This window comes from Lepidochelys olivacea (genome assembly GCF_965140295.1).
Source record: "Lepidochelys olivacea isolate rLepOli2 genome assembly, chromosome: 3".
Taxonomy (NCBI): domain Eukaryota; kingdom Metazoa; phylum Chordata; order Testudines; family Cheloniidae; genus Lepidochelys; species Lepidochelys olivacea.
This window is the reverse complement of record NC_140413.1, coordinates 193,031,965-193,054,832: the sequence shown is the minus strand read 5'-3', so window position 1 is coordinate 193,054,832 and position 22,868 is coordinate 193,031,965. Positions and strand designations below refer to the sequence as shown.

Here is a 22,868-nt window from a genome sequence, read left to right as displayed (position 1 = left end):
GACTAGGAAGGAGGTACTACTACAATCACTCTTGTGACTGTAACCGTACTTCAAGTAGAACCTGATGGTAAAGAAGGCCAGACTGAAAGAGTTCATACCCAGTAGCTTTGATGCTTATACTGTAGTCAATCCCCTCCATTTCCCATGCCTGGGGCGATTTTTCACTCTAGTGGACTCTTCACTGTCACAGGTTTCTGCTTCATATGAATTTCAAGTAAAAAAACCAAACAAACGTGTAAATGTTTTTTCCATTTTTTTCAAAAAGTGCATAATGAAAAGTCAATCCAGGACTTAACATCTGTTTAACTTAGCAGATGTTTAAAAATAATTACATTGTATAGTTTATATCTCATTTAGGGTTTTTACAAGAAGCTGTTCTGATAAAGTGAAAAATAAAAATAAACTCTGTATTTATACATTTTTTCCAGTGAAGTTTCTACTACATATTTGCAAATGTCACTGGTGTGTATGGCTAAATATTTACAGTAAAAACAGTCAGTTCTGTGCCATTTCTTGCTATTTAAGATCCATGTCTGGTTTCTTATCTTTCCAGTTCTGCTTCCAGTATTTCTCCCCATGTATCAGCATCCATGGGATACATGCTTTTTTCTGGTAAGCCACAGCGTGAGTGAATGTTGCTATATTTTCCACTCAGCCATTCATGCTTCACTTTGCTCTTCCAGTAGTTTCTCAGTAGAGTGACCTGATACAGAGTAAACAGTTAAAAAACCTTGAAAAAGTTGAATAAATTAAGCAGAAGTCAATGTAAACATTGGAAGTTGGGAGAACTCAAGTTTTACACCAGAAGAAGCATCTGCATAACACATTTGGGTGTCTGGGACCTCAATGCAATACATAGGTGTACAAATGCCCTCTAGTGGACCAGGGCTTTAACTTCACATTTTCTGTGTAATATGAGCATCATTCTCACTTCTCAAATCTTCTGCCTCTCATCCCCACCCTTTCAGGCTAAATCCCTACCCTAAAGTAAAACTTCTAAAATATCTTTCTATTTCTCTTCCCTATCCTGCGAGCCCCAAAATAATCTAAACTCTCTTGTGTGCTCATGCAGCAGGGTGGTTGGGTTTCTCTTCCCTGCTCATGCAGGTACTAACTTATTGACGTTTTGACACACGTAGCTTGTTACCTCAACCCTGGATATAAGGAGGTAGAAGTAGCTGTCTGGGAGAGGGATCTAGGGTAGAGAAGGCCTAAGGGAGGAGACTTGGAAATGGCCATATAACCGGAGAAAGACTAGACTAGGATTTGTGATATTTGCTTTGTTAATGAAGTCAGATGCCAGGAAGGTGTTGAGTTTGGATTTCAGTGTGTCTACTATCTTCAGAGCAGCGTGAGTATTCCATCTGCTCACAGCCCTGCCTCCTTATGAGCTCTTGCCTCAAACTGAACTACTAAAACACTTCCTCAGAGAGGAAATGAGTCTGAAACTGTGTAACTCTGAGTTCACTGACCAGTGATCTATGCAGAGGTAGACTTAAAACCCCAAAAGAGGTGGCTGTATCCTACTTTCTTTCAAACTAGTGCTGGTTCAGGGTGGTGGTTGCAATGTCTGAATTCATTCCCTCTCTGATCTGCTACGTCTTGCAGGTGATAGCTGTCATAAAAACGGACATACTGGGTTAGACCAGTGGTCCATCTAGCCCAGCAGCCTGTCTTCTGACAGTGGCCAGTGCCAGGTGCTTAAGAGGGAATGAACAGAACAGGTAATCATCAAGTAATCCCTCCCCTGTCACCCATTCCCAGCTCTGGCAGAGGCTAGGGAAACTTCAGAGCATGGTTTTGAATCCCTGCCCATCCTGGCTAATAGGTCCATCAATGGCTATCCTCCATGAACGTATCTAGTTCTTTTTGAACCCTGTTATAGTCTTGGCCTTCACAACATCCTCTGGTAAAGAGTTCCACAGATTGACTGTGTGTTGTGTGAAGAAATACTTCCTTTTGTTTGTTTTAAATTTGCTGCCTATTAATTTCATTTGAAGACCCTAAATTCTTGTGTTAGATATGAGAAGGTGTTATTTACTCTTATTTAATTTCTCCACACCAGCCATGATTTTCTAGACCTCTATCATATCCGTAGTAGTCTCTTTTCCAAGATGAAAAGTCCATTTTATTAATCTCTCCTCATATGGAAGCTGTTCCACACCCCTAATCATGTTTGATGCTCTTTTCTGTATTTTTTCAAATTCCAATATACCTTTTTTGAGATGGGATGACACATCTGCATGCAGTATTCAAAATATGGGCATATCATGGATTTATACAGAAGCAATATGATATTTTCTTATTATCTACCCCCTTTCCTAATTATTCCCAACATTTTGTTAACTTTCTTGACTGCTGCACATTGAGTGGATGTTTTCAGAGAACTATCCACAATGACTCCAAGATCTCTCTCTTGAGTGGTAACAGCTAATTTAGATCCCATTGTTTTATATGTATAGTAGGGATTTCCAGTGTGCATTTCTTTGCATTTATCTACATTGAATTTCATCTGTCATTTTGTTGCCAAGTCACCTAGTTTCATGAGATCCTTTTGTAGCTCTTCGCAGTCTGCCTGAGACTTAACTACCTTGAGTAATTTTATATCATCTACAAATTTTGCCACCTCACTGTTTACCCCTTTTTCCAGCTCATTTATGAATATGTTGAACAGTACTGGTGGCAGTACAGACCCTGGGGGGACACCACTATTTACCTCTCTCCGTTCTGAAAACTGACCATTTATTCCTACCCTTTGTTTCCTATCTTTTAACCAGTTACTGATCCAGGAGAGGACCTTCTTATGCTGTGAGTAGGGCTCTACCAAATTCACGGCCATGAGCATCACAGACTGTGAAATCTGGTCTTTTGTGTGTTTTTACCCTATACTATACAGATTTCATGGGGGAGGCCAGCATTTCTCAAATTGGGGGGTCACAAGGTTATTTTAAGGAATCTGAACCCAACTCTGAAGGAAGCAATGCAGAAGTAAGGGTGGCATGGTATGGTATTGCCACCCTCACTTCTGCACTGCTGCTGGCAAGGCACTGCCTTCAGAGCTGGGCACCTGGCCAACAGTTGCCACTCTCCAGCTGCCCAGGTCTGAAGACAGCACAGAAGTAAGGGTGGCAATACCATACCATGCCACCCTTACTTCTGCATTGCTTCCTTCAGAGTTGGGTGGCCGGAGAGAGGCAGCTACTGACTGATGGCCCAGCTCTGCAGGCAGCAGCGCAGAAGTAAAGATGGCAATACCATACCATGCCATCCTTACTTCTGCGCTGCTGCTGGCAGCGGCTCTGCCTTCAGAGCTGAGCTTCCGACCAGCAGCTGCTGCTCTCCAGCTGTCTAGCTCTGAAGGCAGCGCTGCTGCCAGCACCAGTACAGAAGTATGGGTAGCAGTACAGCAACCCCCGCTACAATAAACTTGCAACCCCCCACAACTCCTTTTTGGGTCAGGAGCCCTACAATTACAACACCATGACATTTCAGATTTAAATAGCTGAAATCATGAAATTTACACTTTTAAAAATCCTATCACCAATGACCAAATTGGACCGTGAATTTGGTAGGACCCTACTTAGGAGAGCTTACTTTGCTTAAGAGCCTTTGGTGAGGAACCTTGTCAAAGACTTTCTGAAGATCTCAGTACGCTATATCCACTGGATCACCCTTGTCCACGTGCTTGTTGACCCCCTCAAAGAATTCTAGCAGATTGCTGAGGCATGATTTCCCTTAACACTTTTTGTAGACTCTTCCCCCAACAAATCATGTTCATCTATGTGTCTGATAATTCTTTTCTTTACTATAGTTTCAGCCAATTTGCCTGGTACTGAAGTTAGGCTTACTGACCCATAATTGCCAGGATTGCCTCTGGGACCTTTTTTTTTTTTTTTAAATTAGCATCACATTAGCTGTCCTGCAGTCATCTGGTACAGAAGCTGATTTAAATGATAAGTTTAGTAGTTCTGTAACTTCATATTTTAGTTCCTTCTGAACTACTGGGTGAATACCATCTGGTCCTGGAGACTTATTACTGTTTAATTTATTAATTTGTTCCAAAACCTGTCTAATGATACCTCAGTCTGGGGGTAGCCATGTTAGTCTGTATCCACAAAAACAAGGAGTCCGGTGGCACCTTAAAGACTAAGGGATTTATTTGGGCATAAGCTTTCATGGGTAAAAAACTACTTCTTCAGAAGAAGTGGGGTTTTTTTACCCACAAAAGCTTATACCTCAGTCTGGGACATTCCTCAGATTTGTCACCTAAAAAGAATGGCTCAAGTTTGGAAATCTGGCCCCACTGATTGTTTAGCAGGCTTCCTGCTTCTGATGTACTTAAAAATGTTTTCGTTGTTACTTTGAGTCTTTCGCTGGCTGTTCTTCAAATTCTTTTTTGGCCTTCCTAATTATATGTTAGCTTGCCAGAGTTTATGCTTTCTCTATTCCTCAACAGGATTTCACTCAACATGTTCAGCTCCTCCTCACTGTTTTGAGTAGCAGCTGCAATAGTGCTGGGTAAGGGGGTTCTAAAGCAGCTGGTTCTTTGACCCCTAGCTGTATCTAGCTTAAGAGGTATGTAGGGGCAAAAACCTCTAGATCAGCGATTCTAGGAACCCCTTCTCTCCCAACAGTATTTCACTGAAGTAAAATTATGGGGATCATGTATGTAAAACTTTGTCCCTTTCTCAATGTGTTCCATTCCAGAGCTGGACTGATCACTTCTCAAGGATCAGGTAGTTCATTGTCTCTATGATACTCTTATTTTTTGGCATTTCTGCACAGACTGCCAGTTGTGATGGTGTTTGTGATACTATTTCACTACAGCCTGGTCTACACTACAGAGTTAGGTTGATACAAGGTGGCTTATTATGATCTAATTATTTCAGTGTCTACATTAGAATGCTGCTTCTGACGAAGTAAGTCACCTGTTACGCTGACATAACTCCACCTCCATGAGAGGTGTAGCGCTTATGTTGATGCAGTTAGACAGTGATCAACTGACACGGCCTGTTGGCTGTCAGCCCCAAGGGGGGGCTCTCAGCTGGAGTCCTTCTACTCTCTGATGGTGATAGCCTGAGCTGTCAGCTGTGGGAGCTGGCTTGCAGCTGGGGCCCCCAAGCCCTGGTGTGGAGAGCTGGGTGCCAGGTGAGCCCTGCACCCCGCTGACAGCTTGGGCTGGTAGGCTCCAGAGCTGTGTCCTATAATGCCCCACTTCAGTTGGTGGAAACACTCCTGCCGACTGAAGGAGAAAGTGGGGACGTGAACTTCCTCTTTTAATTACTGTGGTGGCTGTACTTCGACTTAGGTCAACTTAATTTTGTCGTGTAAACAAGCCCTGAGACCTCACTGGCTGTAACTATTAGATGGTAACAACTTTGAGTTGCTCTTGACCTTGGATGGATCAGAAATGCTGATCAGAAGAGAACCTCTAATATCTTAATGCTCATCCCAAAAGCTATCCAGTTTCCCAAAGCTAGACAGTCCATGTTCTTAAATTTACCTTCCATGAATATCCATTTCCTCTATCACAGTCTATCTCTCGCTGACAGACAGCTCTTACAGTTAAACAGTGGTGTTTCCACAAATAGTCACTGTTCTCAATTGCACGATTCCAGCTCTTGCATGTCATTGCAGCTTTGCATAAGCTCTGAATATCCAATTCACTGAAAATTTTAAAACTGACTTCTGGAGGCAGCAGCGTCACAAAGTCCTCCCGACTTTCTTCTTTTTTCTTGGCTGGTGGAAGGATGGTCAGTTCTTTACACGAAGCGACTGCCTGTTTGTTCTTCTTTGAGGCTTTCTGCATAATTTAAGGCCTCAATACACCCACCATGAGTAACCCTGGGGGTGAGGAAGTACAGTGGTCACTAAACAGCCTGACATGTAGGTGGTTACATGCCGTTATCACGGATCTCAATTACATAATACATGGAGTTAACTTTCACCAAGTTAATGCATCCGATGAAGTGAGCTGTAGCTCAGGAAAGCTCATGCTCAAATAAATTGGTTAGTCTCTAAGGTGCCACAAGTCCTCCTTTTTTCTAATTTTGAAGGTTATGTTAAAGCGTCTCACATATTAAACAGTGGGCTGTGCCTTGTGCCCAGGCTGGCCCAGCCCTCAAGCAGTGCCGGGTGGGTCACTGGTGCTCTCGTTTGCCCAGCACTCAGCAATCACTCCATTGTTGTACAGGGCCCTGTGCGAAGGCTAGGCTAGCCGAGCCCCAGGTGTTAGGCCAGAGACTGACGGGTGCCCGGCCTGTGCTCAACCATCAGGCGCCCTTTGCCGAGCCCAGCCCCGCCGGGGAGCTCGCCTGGCCAAGCCGTGGCTGGAGCCAGCTCTCATCCCCCCCAGCCGCCGCCGGCGAAGGCAGGTGGAAGGTAACTCCAACCCCGCAGGCCGCCCCCCTACCTGGCCCCACGCTGCTGCCCCCAGCTGACGGTTTAAACGTCTCCCCCATTCGAACGTGTTTGTTTACCCCACCGGCTTCCCGAGGCAATGCGCATGCGGAGGGGGCTGTTGGGGGCGGTGCACGCCGGGATTTGTAGTTTCCCCGCGGCGATGCTCACGCGCGGCCGGGCGGGGAGGGTGACAGTTGGAAACTACCCTTTCCGGGATGGCCGGCCCAGGGGTGGGCGGCGGTGCGGGGATTTAAACACAAACAGCGGCCGCCGGCCCCGCCTCCCGGCACAGAGGGAAACGGAAGGGGGACGAAGGGGACAGCGGGGCCTGCTCCCTGTCCGCAGGCGGAGAGCCCCCGTCCCAGCGACGCCCATGCCGGGCTTCGAGCTAGCGCCCGCGGACGGGGGCTACCCGGTGGCGCTGCCGCCCGGCCAGACAGTGCTGGGAAGAGGCCCCCTGCTGGGAGTAAGTCTGGCTCCTCGCAGGGCGGAGGGGGGGCTCCCTGACCCCGCTGCCCAGTACGGCCGCTGCAGCCCCCAGCCCAGGAACCGCCTCTGGGGGGAGGCCTGGCGCGGGCCTGCCCGGGGCCCCAGGCTGGCCCGGACGCCGCGCACCCCGCTGGGCGAAGAGGCCTCTCCCCCACCGCTGGGTGACGCTCCGACAGGGAGCCATTATCCCTGTCAGCTGCCCCGTCGCTGTGCAGGCCCCGGCGTCGGCAGCCCCGGCCTGGGGCAGATCTGGCACAGCGGGAGGCTTTTATTCGCCTGCTCTTTGCCATAGAGTCTGGGGCCGGAAGGGGCCATGGGCTCAGCTGGTCACCAGACCCACCAGTATAGCCCAGGCTCTCAGACTTCACCCGCTGACCCCAGGGCTGAGCCCCGTCTGGGGGAAGGCCTTATGGGGAATCCGGGGAGGTGGGCGGATGGACGCCTGCCCATGTCTAACGGCCCTTCCCCCAGCCTTGTGGGAGGGACCACTGGGCCTGGGAACCAGATGGAGAAGGTGGGGGGGAGCAACTAAGGAATAACAGGGTCAGGAGCGAGGGTCATAGGTTCAAAACTAGGGATTCAGAGGAGGACACTGAGCAGAGAAACCTCTGACAGTGCCCACTGTTCCTCAGAGCTGTCTAGGGATCCAGCGGACCTCTGCCCAGATGCGTGAAATCAGGGAGGAGCGGAAATAGGTCCCACAGTCGCAAAGCACCCACTCATCTATCATCCTCCTCCTGGTGTTGTAGATGGCTACCTTGGCCAGGGCCAGGAGGAGGTTAATGAGGCAGTCTTGCAACTTGGTGGGGCCATGGACAGAGTGTGCAAATATAAACAGGTGTGGGGAAAAGTGCTGCCAGAACATAGAGGCTGCAACCTGGTGCATTTGAGATGAGCATGCACCAGGTTCTCCCTCACAGCACAAAAGGGGCAGGCGTTGGGGATGGGGGTGAACTGCACTAGGTACACGCCTGTGCTCACGGTTTCACAGAGGGGCCGCCAACCGATATCCCCAGCAGGCTGTGGGACCAGGGTGGATTAGAGGCTGGGGAAGGTGGAAGCAGAGCCCTCCAGCTCCTTTCAAGCATTTCTCCATAATCTGGAATGGTAGGAAACTTGTGTTAACAAAAACGACGATTCTCCTTTAACGTGACTCTAGGAGCTGGGGCTTTAAGAGAAACTCTAAACATTGAGACTAATAAATCGTATGGGTTGGTGATGCTGACTCATTTTCCTGTTTGCATAAACATCTCCTGATTCTCTCCCAAATCAGAGGAAATTAGGGGTCAAACTGTGGAGAGGGAATAGCATCAGTCCCCCAAACTTTCTGCTAACACAAACTAAGTTCTGCTCTGAGACATGAAAGCAAGAGTTCACTTTTCAGCAGCTGACAAGAACGTCTGAGGAACAGTTGGGGGTGCGGGGGGGGGGGGAATGGGGAAATAGTTTTACTTTGTGTAATGACCCATCCACTCCCAGTCTTTATTCAAGCCTAAGTTAATTGTATCCAGTTTGCAAATTAATTCCAATTCAGCAATCTCTCCTTGGAGTCTGTTTTTGAACTGGGAGTGGATGGGTCATTACACAAAGTAAAACTATTTCCCCATGTTTATTCCCCCTGCACCCCCCACTGTTCCTCAGACATTCTTGTCAGCTGCTGGAAATGGCCCATCTTGATTATCACTACAAAAGGTCGTGCCCCCCTCCGGTAATAGCTCACCTTAAGTGATCACTCTCCTTACAGTGTGTATGGTAACACCCATTGTTTCATGTTCTCTATGTATATAAATCTCCCCACTGTATTTTCCACTGAATGCATCCAATGAAGTGAGCTGTAGCTCATGAAAGCTTGTGCTCAGATAAATTTGTTAGTCTCTAAGGTGCCACAAGTACTCCTTTTCTTTTTGCGAATACAGACTAACACGGCTGCTACTCTGAAACCTGTCAATTTTCTCAATAGTAACTTCAGGTATACTTGTAACAATAGGTTGGTAATAACATTTCAGAAAGATGTGACTTAAATTGGCAGTGTCTCTTTCAACAAAACTTTTTTTGCAGGTAGGTTCGAGGTATGTCTACACTATGGGTGCTACAGTGACAGCTGTACAGCTTTAGCACCATAATGTAGACATGTCCTACATCTATAAAGGGGTTTTTCCACATCCCTGAGTGGCAGTAGCTGGGCCAGCAGAAGAATTCTTAACTTAGAATTCTTAAGGTTGGCTTGACTATGGTGCTCAAGAGTTCCTTTCTTACACCCCTAAGCGATGTACTTATGTCAGTCTCAATGTTCAGTGTAGACCAGGGCTTGTACTCACTTCACTCAGCCATATCAGCACTTAGTGCCTAATTGCTATGGTACCTTTCTCTAGGTGGCAAATGTGGCTGCATTTACATTTATATACAAGTTTGTTAAGTAGTTTTAGATATGGGGGAGAGAATTCAAGATAATCTAATACAAATGGTGTTAGTATTTTTAAACTCATTTAAAACAGTAGGATACATTTTTGCCCTTAATTACACCCTATACAAACCAGTGGATTTAACTAGGGGGAGAATTTGATCAGCTGTTTTCTGTGTTTAATTTACTCTTCTGTAATGCTAGTGCCCACACTCAGAATAGTTTGCATGAAGGTGAGAAAAGTGAGATTGACTAGAAAAGGTTGTGAAACTGATCAGTGTGGATTCATCATACTAGATGTGGAATGCAAAAAGGAAACTGTGCAAGTAGTGGAAAGTAAATAAAACTTTGTGTTCTACACATTCTAATATACCAAATTACTTAACATTCCATCTTTTTTTCCAGCTCTGAGGTGTACACATGTCTGCATAATCCCAGCCCAGAGGGCTAAGCACCATATTAACTACCTGGATGGATATATCCCATTTATGCTGTTAAAGAAGCCATCTGCTGTTGTTTGTAGTGGTAGGAAAGGAGTAGTGAGGGGAGGGAACAAGTCCTTTTAAAATAAATTCTTCGGGTTGCATTCAAATTGGGCCTTTTTCACATTTAGATATCCTTTATTGCCTGGGGTTTTTTGCACTGAACCATTATTTTGCATTTGTCCCTTTGGCTGGTCTTCCTCTGAAGAGGGCAGATACATTTTTCCAATTGAAAAGATGGCCATTTGTTGTTTCTCTCGTACACCTGGGTTCACTTTTGTATTTTAAGAGCATCTATAATGTAGTTTTAAGCTGAGTTCTTGGCTGGTTCAAAGAGTTGTGCACAGGGCAGTGTTTCTTCATGGGATGTATTTCATAATTGGACCACTAGGCTGTTACTGATCTATGCTGTTGAATTATATTTGACTTTAGTTTAACTGAGGCATTTTTTCATTTTGTAAATTTTTATGGCTTGAATATATTCCTTACTAATTCATAGAATACCTCCCAGCTGACTTCTAATATATTTTACTTTGTCAGCATTTGCTTTAATAAGAACTGCTTTAGTTGCTTATCTGCATGCTTAATTGATTTTCAAAGGTTAAACTGGTAGCTAAAGAATGGAGGAGGACTGCTTCATGAGGCTCCCAGACCTGCTGTTGTAATATGTTAGACTTAACTGCTCTATGATCTTTGGATTACTGAAGAGCTGAGGAAGGCTTGACTTGGGGGAGGCTGCAGATAAGATCTTTGCAAGCAATGCTTCCCCTATTTAATGTGGGGATGTGTGAAAGATTTATTTGGATCACTTTCTCTGGCTCTGGAAATGTCAGTAGATATGAGCAGGGCATTGGTAGTGGGAACACTTCTTCCCATATTAACTACATTGTCCTTCTGTGGAAAGAGATGAAATCATGTCCATTATGTCAAAACCTCATTTGTAGAACTGGAGTATGGCTGAAAAAATGTAAGACACCTACTAGCCAGAGACCAGTAGGAAAGATGAGCAGTGGTGGGGGAGTTTGAAGGATCAAAAGGCAACACTCTGAGAATTCTAGCCCTCACACCCAACTGTTGGTAGCAGGGCTGGTGCTGGGATTCTTATCAGTGGACTCGGCTCAGATGCTCCGGTTTTCGTATTGGTTTCTGCCTAGTGGGTGTTGGAAAATTGAAAGCCATACCAGCAGCCTCTGGCTGATAAAAAAGAAAGAATATTCTCCCAGCTTACTCCCTCAGAACCTCCTGATTGCTGCAGAGCCATGCTGGCTTGGGTGTCTCTGTTGCTTTACCCTGCCTTCACTCTCAGCAATCAGAGTGGTGCTGGGAAGGATCTATAGATTGAGGTGGATCTCTGTTACGCTCCCCAGGCCTCTGTTTTGTTTTTTTTATTCTAATGCTTACATCTGCTAGTGTTCATAGCTTTCTCAAACAGCAGAGTGTAACTGATCTATCAGTTGTTTGCAGATGAAGAGCTCTGTGTCACTTGAAAGCTAGTTTCTCTTACCAACAGAAGTTTGTCCCATAAAAGATATTCCCTCATCCACCTTGTCACTGTTACCTGTTTCATTGACCACAGGTTCTTAATAGCAAAGGACACTCTGAGTCCTTTTGATTTCTCTCTGTCACCTGGCAAAACTAAGAGCAGCAGAGATATGGGAACAATGTCTTCTAACTCAGTGTAAATTCTTTTATTTCTATAAAGGCTAGATCTATGAACATTGTAGGCTAAAACCATGGAAGTTGCAGACCCCAGCTCAGATAATATCCACTACCAATAGATGGAAGTACCCACAATGACTATCCCAAATATCAATGCAGGTCCCATGATCACATGTGTTTGGCTTCCTCACTGACATATAGCCGACGTACCCTGGGACCACATCAGCACACACACACACCCAGTTATGATGGTGATGTAGTCTGCTACCATCTTTGTTCATGGAGTCTGTTGGTTCTTATTCACATACCTCAGATGGGCATGAAGAATGCTTGGCAGTCTGGCAGAATCATGGACACTAATGTGCTACTGCACACCTTCCAAGCACCTTGAGGTTATTGTGTGTACAAGGGTCTATGACCATTAGCCATTAATTAGGATCCTGTGGTATCAAGGGTTTGTTTTTGCCACAGTAGCAGCTTGATGGATTATTTTGCTAGTTAATTATCTTGTTTTGAATTGGACTCTGATTCCTCACAAGGATAGTAAATTTTGTTGTTCCTGTCCAACAGCAGTACACATTCTTATTGTCATGGGGTTTCTAGTGACTTGGACCTAATAGGATGTTCTCAGTAATCACACAGCACCTTGTTTCTTACTTTGAGCAAGGGGTTGGACTAGATGACCTCCTGAGGTCCCTTCCAACCCTGATATTCTATGATTCAGTGATAACCCTGCTATATATACACCATACACATGCTTACTGTATTCCATCTCTGGCTTGGAACATTTCACACAATGTGCCACCTCTTAATTTATGCTGCTTTTGCCATTAAGGGTGTGAATTTCTCCTGGACTCATACCCATTCCCTTTCTCCCATCTGTGACACCCCGTTTATGTCCCGATTTAGTGCGCTCTAAACTGTTTCATCTTCCTTCTCAAGATAATACATTAGGACCCTCTCCTGAAGTAGCACATTTATGCTTATCCTGTGCAAGCTTTGTTTCTTTCCCTAGCTTTGCTCTTGCAGCACTTGTTTAATATTTTGCATGTAATGTTTGTAGTAAGTGCTTACAACGAGAGGAAAAAGTCTGATTTTTTTCAATTGAATTTATACTGGTCAAATTTAACAAGTTTTACCTTCAGTAATCTCTCAGATGTATTTTCTTGTATAATAATCTCATATATAACGACTGTGTTTTCTCTTATGAATTTATTTGGTTAAGTGAAGTAACATAGTTCCTCACTAGAGGTCACAACATACACTTGTAAGGCTGGTAGCAGTTTTCTGCCAGTTTGAATACACATCTTTAAACCTAATAAACATTGAGAGAAATGAATTACAGTTTCCTACAAAGATGTAATTGGATCTTTTTGCTGTCTTGAATGTCACACTTAAAGGAAATGCATGAACAGGAAAAACTTTCCTTGCAAATAGCAGCAGGTTTCTAGTTAATCCATCAATATTAGTTTTGCTGCACATACAGAAGAGAGAGCTCTCTCACTGTAATAAATGATATTAAAACAAATGACTGTGGCAAAATCTCATTAGAGCGCCAAACGAAAAAACAGGAGAATTAGCATCTATTACATTGGATTAAAAATTATCTCAATTTTTTAATATATCAATTTTTTAAAACAATGAGTTCCTCACAAAATGTTCTTGTAATGCCAGTTCTTAGGAGCTAACAACTTTTTTCCTGAGTTTTGTAAGCCTCAGGGTACTGTCTCTATTTCAGTTTTTGTGTCAGTGTTTCTAGGTTTAACTGTTTGTCTACTGTGGTGATGGTGGTGAAATTTACTGGAGTTACCCTGAAACTTTCTTTATAGAAAACATGAATTCCTGCTTTCTGTGTGCTAGTAGCTTTGAGACCAGCACAGCACTCTATAACATTTCAAGACACATTACTGTCTCTTCTGAGTAGCATTGTCAGACCTTGAAAAATCATAAGATTTTGACAAATGGTAAATTCTGGGGTTTTTTGCTTGCCTTTGGATTTTTGAGCTGGCAGGGCTCATATTCTCAAGCTTTTCTCCACACTGAGGCTAGAAAGTTCATTTCTGGATTTAAAACAGTATAACTTCAGGCACCCAGTTCTGAAAATCTTGATCTTAACGTTTTAATCTAGTTCAAATTACGAATTCTTTTTTTTAAAACTAATTGTGTTATGTGGAACTACTTACAAGGAGTCAGAAACCTACAGCCTGCATGAACTGTACTCAATGAAACCTTTTAATCTGCCTATTGGTTTATCTTGATTTGATTTTTGTTTGCTGTAATGATTCAAGATATGAGTGCCATAATTTGCTCTTATCTCAACGGTCTGTCTTCTTTTCAGATTACAGACAAGAGAGTATCCCGAAAACATGCCATATTGGAAGTGGTGGGTGACCAGCTTCGCATCAAACCGGTAACTTGACTTTTTTGTTGTTTCTGTAACAGTCAAGCTACACCAGAAAAAAGCTACTTTGATATCAGATACACATGGATCTAAGTAAAGCTTAATGAAAATCTGTGTAAGAAGTAGAAATTGATCAGGAATGTCTGAAAATGAAGCTACTGAATTTAATGTGGTGATCCATAGACTCAACACTGCTTTTTCTAAAAGGTGATTGTGGGGTGAAACTGGCATTCTCCAAGGATGGGAACATGGTTTACAAACATCAGTATACTCATTATACCTGTCTGGTGTTATCCCCATTTTTTCGAGACTGTGAGTTGCCTCAGTTCACAGGGGGGGGAAAAAGGATGGTAGAGTAATGAACAAGAGACAGTTCTCCTGACCATGCCCCCCTCCCCTCATTCTGTACAGACCACCCCTTTTCTCATTGGCATATCTGTATTCTGCCATCAAATGATTTCCAATAATTTACTTTTATTTTTGTCTTTTACAACAGTGTAACATTAGAAATACCTAAGAAATATAGAACATAATTATGGAAATGCTGATTGTGACTCCATAGTTAGTTCAGTTTTCCACTTAAAGCAGGGATAAATCCTCTTTTGTATGAAAAATAGTGCATCCTCACTAAGTTTACAGCACTTACTGAGTACAGGATGAATTTTCTGAAAATTTGTAAGAAAATCTGATAATTTCTTGAAGTGAAAATTAAATTGAGTCCTTTAAGAAAATTAACTTTTATCATGAATGATCTTAATGGAATAACACAGATTCTTAAGAACATAAAGTTAAGAATAGCCATACTGGATCAGACATTTGGTCCATCTAGTTCAAGATCCTGTCTTCCCACATTGGCTGGTGCCAAATGCTTTAGAGGGTATGAACAGAACAGGATAGTTCATTGAGTGATCCATCCCGTGTCATGCAGTCCCAGTGTCTGGCAGTCAGAGGTTTAGGGACACCCAGAGCATGGGATTGAGTCCCTGACCATCTTGGCTAATAGCAATTGATGGAAATATCCTCTGTGAAGTTATCTAATTCTTTTTTGAACTCAGTTATACTTCTGTCCTTCACAGTATCCCCGGCAACAAGTTACACAGGCTGATTCTGTTGTCTGAAGGAGTACTTCCTTATATGTGTTTTGAACCTGCTGCCTGTTAATTTTATTGGGTGACCACAGATCGTGTGTTATGTGAAGGGGTCAATAGCACTTCCTTATTCACTTTCTCGACACCATTAATGATTTTATAGACCCCTCAGATCCTCCATCAGTCATCCCTTTTCCAAGATGAACAATCCCAATCTTTTTAATCTCTTCTCATATGGAAGCTATTCCATACCCTTATCATTTTTGTTGCTCTTTTCTGTACTTTTCCCAATTCTAGTAGATCTTTTTGAGCTGGGGCGAACAGAACTGCATGTAGTATTCAAGGTGTGGGCATACCATGGATTTATATAGTGGCATTATGATATATTCTGTCTTGTTATCTATGCCTTTCCTACTAATTCCTAAAATTCTGTTAGCTTTTTTGACTGTCGCTGCTTATTGATTGGATGTTTTCAGAGAACTACACATGATGACTCCAAGATCTTTCTTGAGTGGTAACAGCTAATTTAGACCCTATCATTTTGTATGTATAGGTGGGTTTATGTTTTCCAATGTGCATTACTTTACATTTATCAACACTGAATTTCATCTGTCATTTTGTTGCCCAGACATGCAGTTTTCTGAGATCCCTTTGTAACTCTTCACAGTCAGCTTTGGACTTAACTATCTTGAGTAGTTTTGGATTGTCTGCAGACTTTGCCACCTCACTGTTTACCCCTTTTCCAGATTATTTATCAATATGTTGAACAGCGCTGGTCCTGGTACAGATCCTTGGAGGACCCTATTCTTTACCTCTCTTAACTGTGAAATCGGATCATTTATTGCTATCCTTTGTTTCCTATCTTTTAACCAATTATTGATCCATGAAAGGACCTTCCCTCTTATCCTATGACTACTTAGTTTGCATAGGAGCCTTTGGTGAGGGACCTTGTCAAAGGCTTTCTGAAAGGTCAAGTACATTATATTCACTGGATCACCCTTGTCCACATGTTTGTTTGACTCCCACAAATAATTCTAATAGATTAGTGAGGTGTGATTTCTCTTTACAAAAGCCATGTTGACTCTTCACAAACATATCGTATTCATCTGTGTGTCTGATAATTCTGTTCTTTACTATAATTTCAACCAATTTGCCTGGTATGGAAGTTAGGTTTACTGGCTTGTAATTGCCAGGATTGCCTCTGGAGTCATCTGGTACAGAGGATGATTTAAGCCTCTTTCAGGACTTGCTGCTCTAACAAGCAGTCATTAATGATGTTTAGAAAATTTACTTCTACCTCCTGTTCTGAGGAGACATGTTTCCAGTCAACATGAGGATAGGTGAAATCCCTCATTCTTGTTGGGTTTTCTGTTTTTGTAGCCTCTCTAATCTCCCTGAGAATTTCACAATCACTGTCACCGTCCTGGGCACGGAGTGTAATCCTACTGCTATATTCTTTTTATTCAAGCATGTAATTTTGATTCATTTAAAATTTTAAATATGGTGTATATATGGTGAATAGACATATCTATTCAGGGGACACCATCATAGGGTCTAATCACATCAGCCACACCATCAGAGGCTCATTCACCTGCACATCTACCAATGTGATATATGCCATCATGTGCCAGCAATGCCCCTCTGCCATGTACATTGGCAAAACTGGACAGTCTCTACGTAAAAGAATCAACGGACACAAATCAGACATCAAGAATTATAACATTCAAGAACCAGTCGGAGAACACTTCAATCTCTTTGGTCGCTCGATTACAGACCTAAAAGTGGCAATTCTTCAACAAAAAAACTTCAAAAACAGACTCCAACGAGAGACTGCTGAATTGGAATTAATTTGCAAACTGGATACAATTAACTTAGCCTTGAATAAAGAGTGGGAGTGGATGTGTCATTACACAAAGTAAAACTATTTCCCCATGTTTATTTCCCCTCGTACTGTTCTTATAAAGTGCTGGAAATTGCCCACCTTGATTATCATTACAAAAGGTTCCCGCCCCCGCTCTCCTGCTGGTATTAGCTCACCTTTCCTGATCACTCTTGTTACAGTGTGTATGGTAACACCCATTGTTTCATGTTCTCTGTGTATATAAAATCTCACCACTATACTTTCAACGGTACGCATCCGATGAAGTGAGCTGTAGCTCATGAAAGCTTATGCTCTAATAAATTGGTTAGTCTCTAAGGTGCCACAAGTACTCCTTTTCTTTTTGCAAATACAGACTAACACGGCTGCTACTCTGAAACCTACTAAATAACCTTAGTAGAGCATTTGGTCAGTTCCTGTAGAAAGGAACTCGCAAAGTTAAGTTCTCATCAAGAAGCACTTAAGAAACAATGCATCTTGGAATGCTCCAATCCACATAAAAAGTCTTCCTGGAGACATTCAAGATACCATGCAGGCAATGGCTTCTGCCTGTAAAAACTGAGTGTCATGCATGGACATGTGACTTGCCCAGGTGACCCCAGAACTCCATCTTGGAGCTGGACTTTGCATAGGAGAGAAGAGGGGGTCTCCACCCACAAGAGAGAGTCTATTTAAGCCCATGGGAGACCCCTCCATTTTGTCTTCAGCTGGCTAAGGAGGTAGCCTCTCCACTCCTAAGGATACCTGAAAGAAAGTGGAACAAAAGACAGTAACTACAGGGGGTGTGAATGATTGCTGGACCTGGACTAGAAGGAGATTAGTCTGTAAAAGGAAACTTACTGGAACTGGTGAGGTTTCGTCTGAATTCAGTTTCATTAGACATGGACTTGTGGGTTTTATTTTATTTTGCTTGATAATTCACTTTGTTCTGTCTGTTACTACTTGGAACCGCTTAAATCCTACTTTCTGTATTTAATAAAATCACTTTTTATTTATTAATTAACTCAGAGTGTGTTTTAATACTGGTGGGGGTGTGGGAGGGGAACAGTTGTGCATATCTCTCTATCAGTGTTACAGAGGGTGAACAATTTATGAGTTTACCCCGTATAAGCTTTATACAGGGTAAAACAGATTTATTCAGGGTTTGGACCCCATTGGGAGTTTGGCATCCGAGTGTTAAAGACAGGCACACTTCTGTGAGCTGCTTTCAGTTAAGCCTACAGCTGTTAGGGGACGTGGTTCAGACCTGGGTCTGGGTTTGCAGCAGGCTAGTGGGTCTGTCTCAAACCAAGCAGGGTGCTGGAGTCCTAAGCTGATTGGGCAGGAAAGCAGGGGCAGAAGTAGTCTTGGCACATCAGGTGGCAGCGCCCAGGGGGTTTCTGTGATCCAACCCCTCACACACATGCCCAAGCCACCGGAGGCATCTCTGTTTGAGGAGTGTTTGCATGCAGTGTCGGTGACTGTGTCCCTCCAGGAGATTCCAAAAATTTGACGAAGGCAATGCATGTCAAAGCTGTTGAGCCTCTTTTCCTGATGAGCATATAAGGTCCGTGTCTCGCTCCCACACAAAAGTGTGCTGATAACACATGCACACAGATCTTTGTGTGTTCTGTCAGTTTGTTGTTTTGCCAGTGTAGGTGTGTTGTGGCAGGTTTTCCAATGTGGATCTTGAGTTCTGTTTCAAGTGAAAGGTTGACTGTGAGAGTGGACCCCAGGTATATGAACTTGTGCACCACTTCAAATTCATAGTTGTTGATCTTGCTTCCTCAACCCCTGGAAACATTATGCTCATATTTTTTAGGCTTATGGTAAGCCCAAAGTCTTGACAGGCTTTGGAAAAACTGTCCATAAGGTTTTGGAGATGAGCTTCTCTGTGGGTTGTCACTGCTGAGTCATGAGCAAAGAGGAGGTGTTGGTTAAGGGCCTCTGAGTCTTGGTTTTAGATCTGAGTCTTGCAAGATTGAACAGCTTTCCATCAGATCTTGTGTGCAAGTAGATTCCCTCAGTTGAGGAACCAAAAGCTTGTTTTAATAGTAAGGAGAAGAAGATCACAAACAGAGTTGTGGCAAGTACACAGCCTTGCTTAATTCTGCTACAAATCTGGAAGGCCTCAGAGACTGAGCTGTTGTATTGAACTATGCCGTCCATGCTTTCAAGGAAGGATTGAATCATGCTTAAAAGCTTGTGGGGGACATCCAATCTTTTTTAGAAGTGCAAATAGTCCACTTTTACTGACAAAGTCAAAAGCCTTTGTGACATCATCGAAGGCTATGTAAAGGGGATTTTTTTTTTGTTCTCTGCATTTCTCTTGTAGTTGTCTCAGTGAGAAGATTGTCACGTGAAGAGAAGGGAGTTACTTTATAAGTGGAGAACCAATGTTGAAGGCCAATTCAGTCAGAGTGGATGTGGTCCACTCCCAATAATTGATGAGGAGGTGTCAATACCAAGAGAGGGGAAATTGCTTTTGTAATGAGCCAGCCACTCCCAGTCCCTATTCAAGCCCAAATTAATGATGTTAAGTTTCCAAATGAATTGTAGCTCTGCAGTTTCTCTTTGAAGTCTGTTTTTGAAGTTTTTTTTGTTGAAGAATAACTACTTTTAAATCTGTGATAGAATGTCCAGGGAGATTGAAGTGTTCTCCTCCTGACTTTTTTGTATGTTACCATTTCTGATGTCCGATTTTTGTCCGTTTATCCTTTTATGTAGAGACTGTCCAGTTTGGCCAATGTACATGGCAGAGGGGCATTGCTGACACATTGTGGCATATAACACATTAGTAGATGTGCAGGTGAATGAGCCCCTGATGGTGTAGATGGTGTCATTGGGTCCTATGATGATGTCACTAGAGTATATATGGGGACAGAGAAGGCAATGGGGTTTGTTACAGGGATTGGTTCCTGGGTTAGTGTTTCTGTGGTGTGGTGTGTGGTTGCTGGTGAGTATGTGCTTCAGGTTTGGGGGCTGTCTGTAAGTGAGGATTGGCCTGCCTCCCAAGGCCTGTGCGAGTGAGGGATCGTTTTCCAGGATAGGTTGTAGATTGTCAATGATGCACTGGAGAGGTTTTAGCTGAAGGCTGTACGTGATGGCCAATGGTGTTCTGTTATTTTCCTTGGTGGGCCTGTCCTGTAGTAGATGACTTCTGAATACCCGTCTCGCTCTGTCAATCTGTTTCCTCACTTCCCCAGGTGAGTATTGTAGTTTTAAGAATGCTTGATAGAGATCATGTAGGTGTTTGTCTGAGGGATTAGAGCAAATGCAGTTGTATCTTAGGGCTTGGCTGTAGACAATGGATTGTGTGATGTGTCCTGGATGGAAGCTGGAGGCATGTAGGTAAATATAGCAGTCAGTAGGTTTCCGGTATAGGGTGGTGTTTATGTGGCCATCACTTATTTGCACTGTAGTGTCCAGGAAGTGGATCTCTTGTGTGGACTGGTCCAGGCTGTGGCTGATGGTGTGGTGGAAATTGTTGAAATCCAGGTGGAATTATTCAAGGGTCTCATTCCGGTGGGTCCATATGATAAAGATGTCGTCAATATAGCATAAGTAGAGGAGGGATGCTAGGGAATGAGAGCTGAGGAAGTGTTGTTCTAAGTCAGCCACTCTTCAAAGAGAAACTGCAGAGCTACAATTCATTTGGAAACTTAATACCATCTTTGGGCTTGAATAGGGACTGGGAGTGGCTGGCTCACTACAAAAGCAATTTTCCCTCTCTTGGTATTAACACCTCCTCATCACTTATTGGGAGGGGACTACATCCACCGTGACTGAATTGGTCTTCAACATTGGTTCTCCACTTGTAAGGTAACTCCCTTCTCTTCATGTGCCATAATATATTTATGCCTGTATCTGTAATTTTCACTTCATGCATGTGAAGAAGTGGGTTTTTTACCCACGAAAGCTTATGCCCAAATAAATCTGTTAGTCTTTAAGGTGCCACCGGAGTCCTCGTTGTTTTTGTGGATATAGACTAACACGGCTACCCCTTTGATACTTGAAAACGTTGTGTTGATAATAGATGTTTAAGCTCTGAAGCCGCACTGTGATTCAGGATAGATTCAGTCTGCAAGGGTCCGAAATCTGTTTAGGACAACTCGGGCAAAGGCTTTTCCCATAAGGCTAAGAAGGGAAATGTCACGATATTTGTTACTGTAGCTCCTGTCACCCTTGTTTTTATAAAGAGTGATGATCATAGAATCAAAGAATATCAGGGTTGGAAGGGACCTCAGGAGGTCATCTAGTCCAACTCCCTGCTCAAAGCAGGACCAATCCCCAACTAAATCATCCCAGCCAGGGCTTTGTCAAGCCTGACCTTAAAAATATCTAAGGAAGGAGATTCCACCACCTCCCTACGTAACGCATTCCAGTGTTTCACCACCCTCCTAGTGAAAAAGTTTATCCTAATATCCAACCTAAACTTCCCCCACTGCAACTTGAGACCATTACTCCTTGTTCGGTCATCAGCTACCACTGAGAACAGTCTAGATCCATCCTCTTTGGAACCCCCTTTCAGGTAGTTGAAAGCAGCTATCAAATCCCCCCTCATTCTTCTCTTCCGCAGACTAAACAATCCCAGTTCCCTCAGCCTCTCCTCGTAAGTCATGTGTTCCAGTCCCCTAATCATTTTTGTTGCCCTCCGCTGGACTCTTTCCAATTTTTCCACATCCTTCTTGTAGTGTGGGGCCCAAAACTGGACACAATACTCCAGATGAGGCCTCACCAATGTCGAATAGAGGGGAATGATCATGTCCCTCGATCTGCTGGCAATGCCCCTACATATACATCCCAAAATGCAATTGGCCTTCTTGGCAACAAGGGCACACTTTGACTCATATCCAGCTTCTCGTCCACTGTAACCCCTAGGTCCTTTTCTGCAGAACTGCTGCCTCGCCATTCGGTCCCTAGTCTGTAGCAGTGCATGGGATTCTTCCATCCTGAGTGCAGGACTCTGCACTTGTCCTTCTTGAACCTCATCAGATTTCTTTTGGGCCAATCCTCTAATTTGTCTAGGTTCCTCTATATCCTATCCCTACCCTCCAGCGTATCTACCTCTCCTCCCAGTTTAGTGTCATCTGCAAACTTGCTGAGGGTGCAATCCACACCATCCTCCAGATCATTTATGAAGATATTGAACAAAACCGGCCTGAGGACTGACCCTTGGGGCACTCCACTTGATACTGGCTGCTAACTAGACATGGAGCCATTGATCACTACCCTTTGAGCCCGACAATCTAGCCAACTTTCTATCCACCTTATAGTCCATTCATCCAGCCCATACTTCTTTAACTTGCTGGCAAGAATACTGTGGGAGACAGTGTCAAAAGCTTTGTTAAAGTCAAGGAATAACATGTCCACTGCTTTCCCCTCATCCACAGAGCCAGTTATCTCGTCATAGAAGGCAATTAGATTAGTCAGGCATGACTTGCCCTTGGTGAATCCATGCTGACTGTTCCAGATCACTTTCCTCTCCTCTAAGTGCTTCAGAATTGATTCCTTGAGGACCTGCTCCATGATTTTTCCAGGGACTGAGGTGAGGCTGATTGGCCTGTAGTTCCCAGGATCCTCCTTCTTACCTTTTTTAAAGATGGGCACTACATTAGCCTTTTTCCAGTTGTCCGGGACTTCCCCGGATTGCCATGAGTTTTCAAAGATAATGGCCAATGGCTCTGTAATCACATCCGCCAACTCCTTTAGCACTCTCGGATGCAGCGCATCCAGCCCCATGGACTTGTGCTTGTCCAGCTTTTCTAAATAGTCCCGAACCACTTCTTTCTCCACAGAGGACTGGTCACCTCCTCCCCATGCTGTGCTGCCCAGTGCAGTAGTTTGGGAGCTGACCTTGTTCGTGAAGACAGAGGCAAAAAAAGCATTGAGTACATTAACTTTTTCCACATCCTCTGTCATGAGACTGCCTCCCTCATTCAGTAAGGGGCCCACACTTCCCTTGAGTTTCTTCTTGTTGCTAACATACCTGAAGAAACCCTTCTTGTTACTCTTAACATCCCTTGCTAGCTGCAACTCCAGGTGTGATTTGGCCTTCCTGATTTCACTTCTGCATGCCCGAGCAATA

At 43.7% G+C, this 22,868-nt stretch overlaps 2 protein-coding genes across 6 annotated transcripts in view; one reads left to right on the top strand and one right to left on the bottom strand.

Moving 5' to 3' along the window:
* Positions 1 to 278: 278 nt before the first annotated feature.
* FBXO48 (F-box protein 48) lies at positions 279 to 6,511 on the bottom strand. 2 transcript variants are annotated; one of them, XM_084625272.1, is made up of 3 exons: positions 6,413 to 6,511; positions 5,504 to 5,844; positions 280 to 703 (listed from the first exon to the last, which is right to left on the bottom strand). In XM_084625272.1, exons 2-3 carry the CDS (start codon positions 5,807 to 5,809, stop codon positions 542 to 544), a joined length of 468 nt encoding a protein of 155 aa, XP_084481398.1. In that variant the 5' UTR covers positions 5,810 to 5,844; positions 6,413 to 6,511; the 3' UTR covers positions 280 to 541. The 2 variants fall into 2 exon arrangements, with proteins under 2 accessions (XP_084481399.1, XP_084481398.1); XM_084625273.1 differs by lacking the exon at positions 6,413 to 6,511 and having other exon boundaries at positions 279 to 703; positions 5,504 to 6,393.
* Positions 6,512 to 6,626: 115 nt separating this feature from the next.
* APLF (aprataxin and PNKP like factor) overlaps positions 6,627 to 22,868 on the top strand; it is a 91,546-nt gene continuing 75,304 nt past the window's right edge. For 2 of the 4 annotated variants that reach the window (XM_084625269.1, XM_084625268.1), the window contains exons 1-2: positions 6,628 to 6,868; positions 13,772 to 13,843. In XM_084625269.1, the coding sequence (XP_084481395.1) occupies positions 6,776 to 6,868; positions 13,772 to 13,843 (165 nt within the window). In that variant the 5' untranslated portion in view covers positions 6,628 to 6,775. Of the gene's footprint in view, positions 6,869 to 13,771; positions 13,844 to 22,868 lie in introns of all 4 variants that reach the window. The other 2 variants (XM_084625270.1, XM_084625271.1) reach the window with 2 other exon arrangements.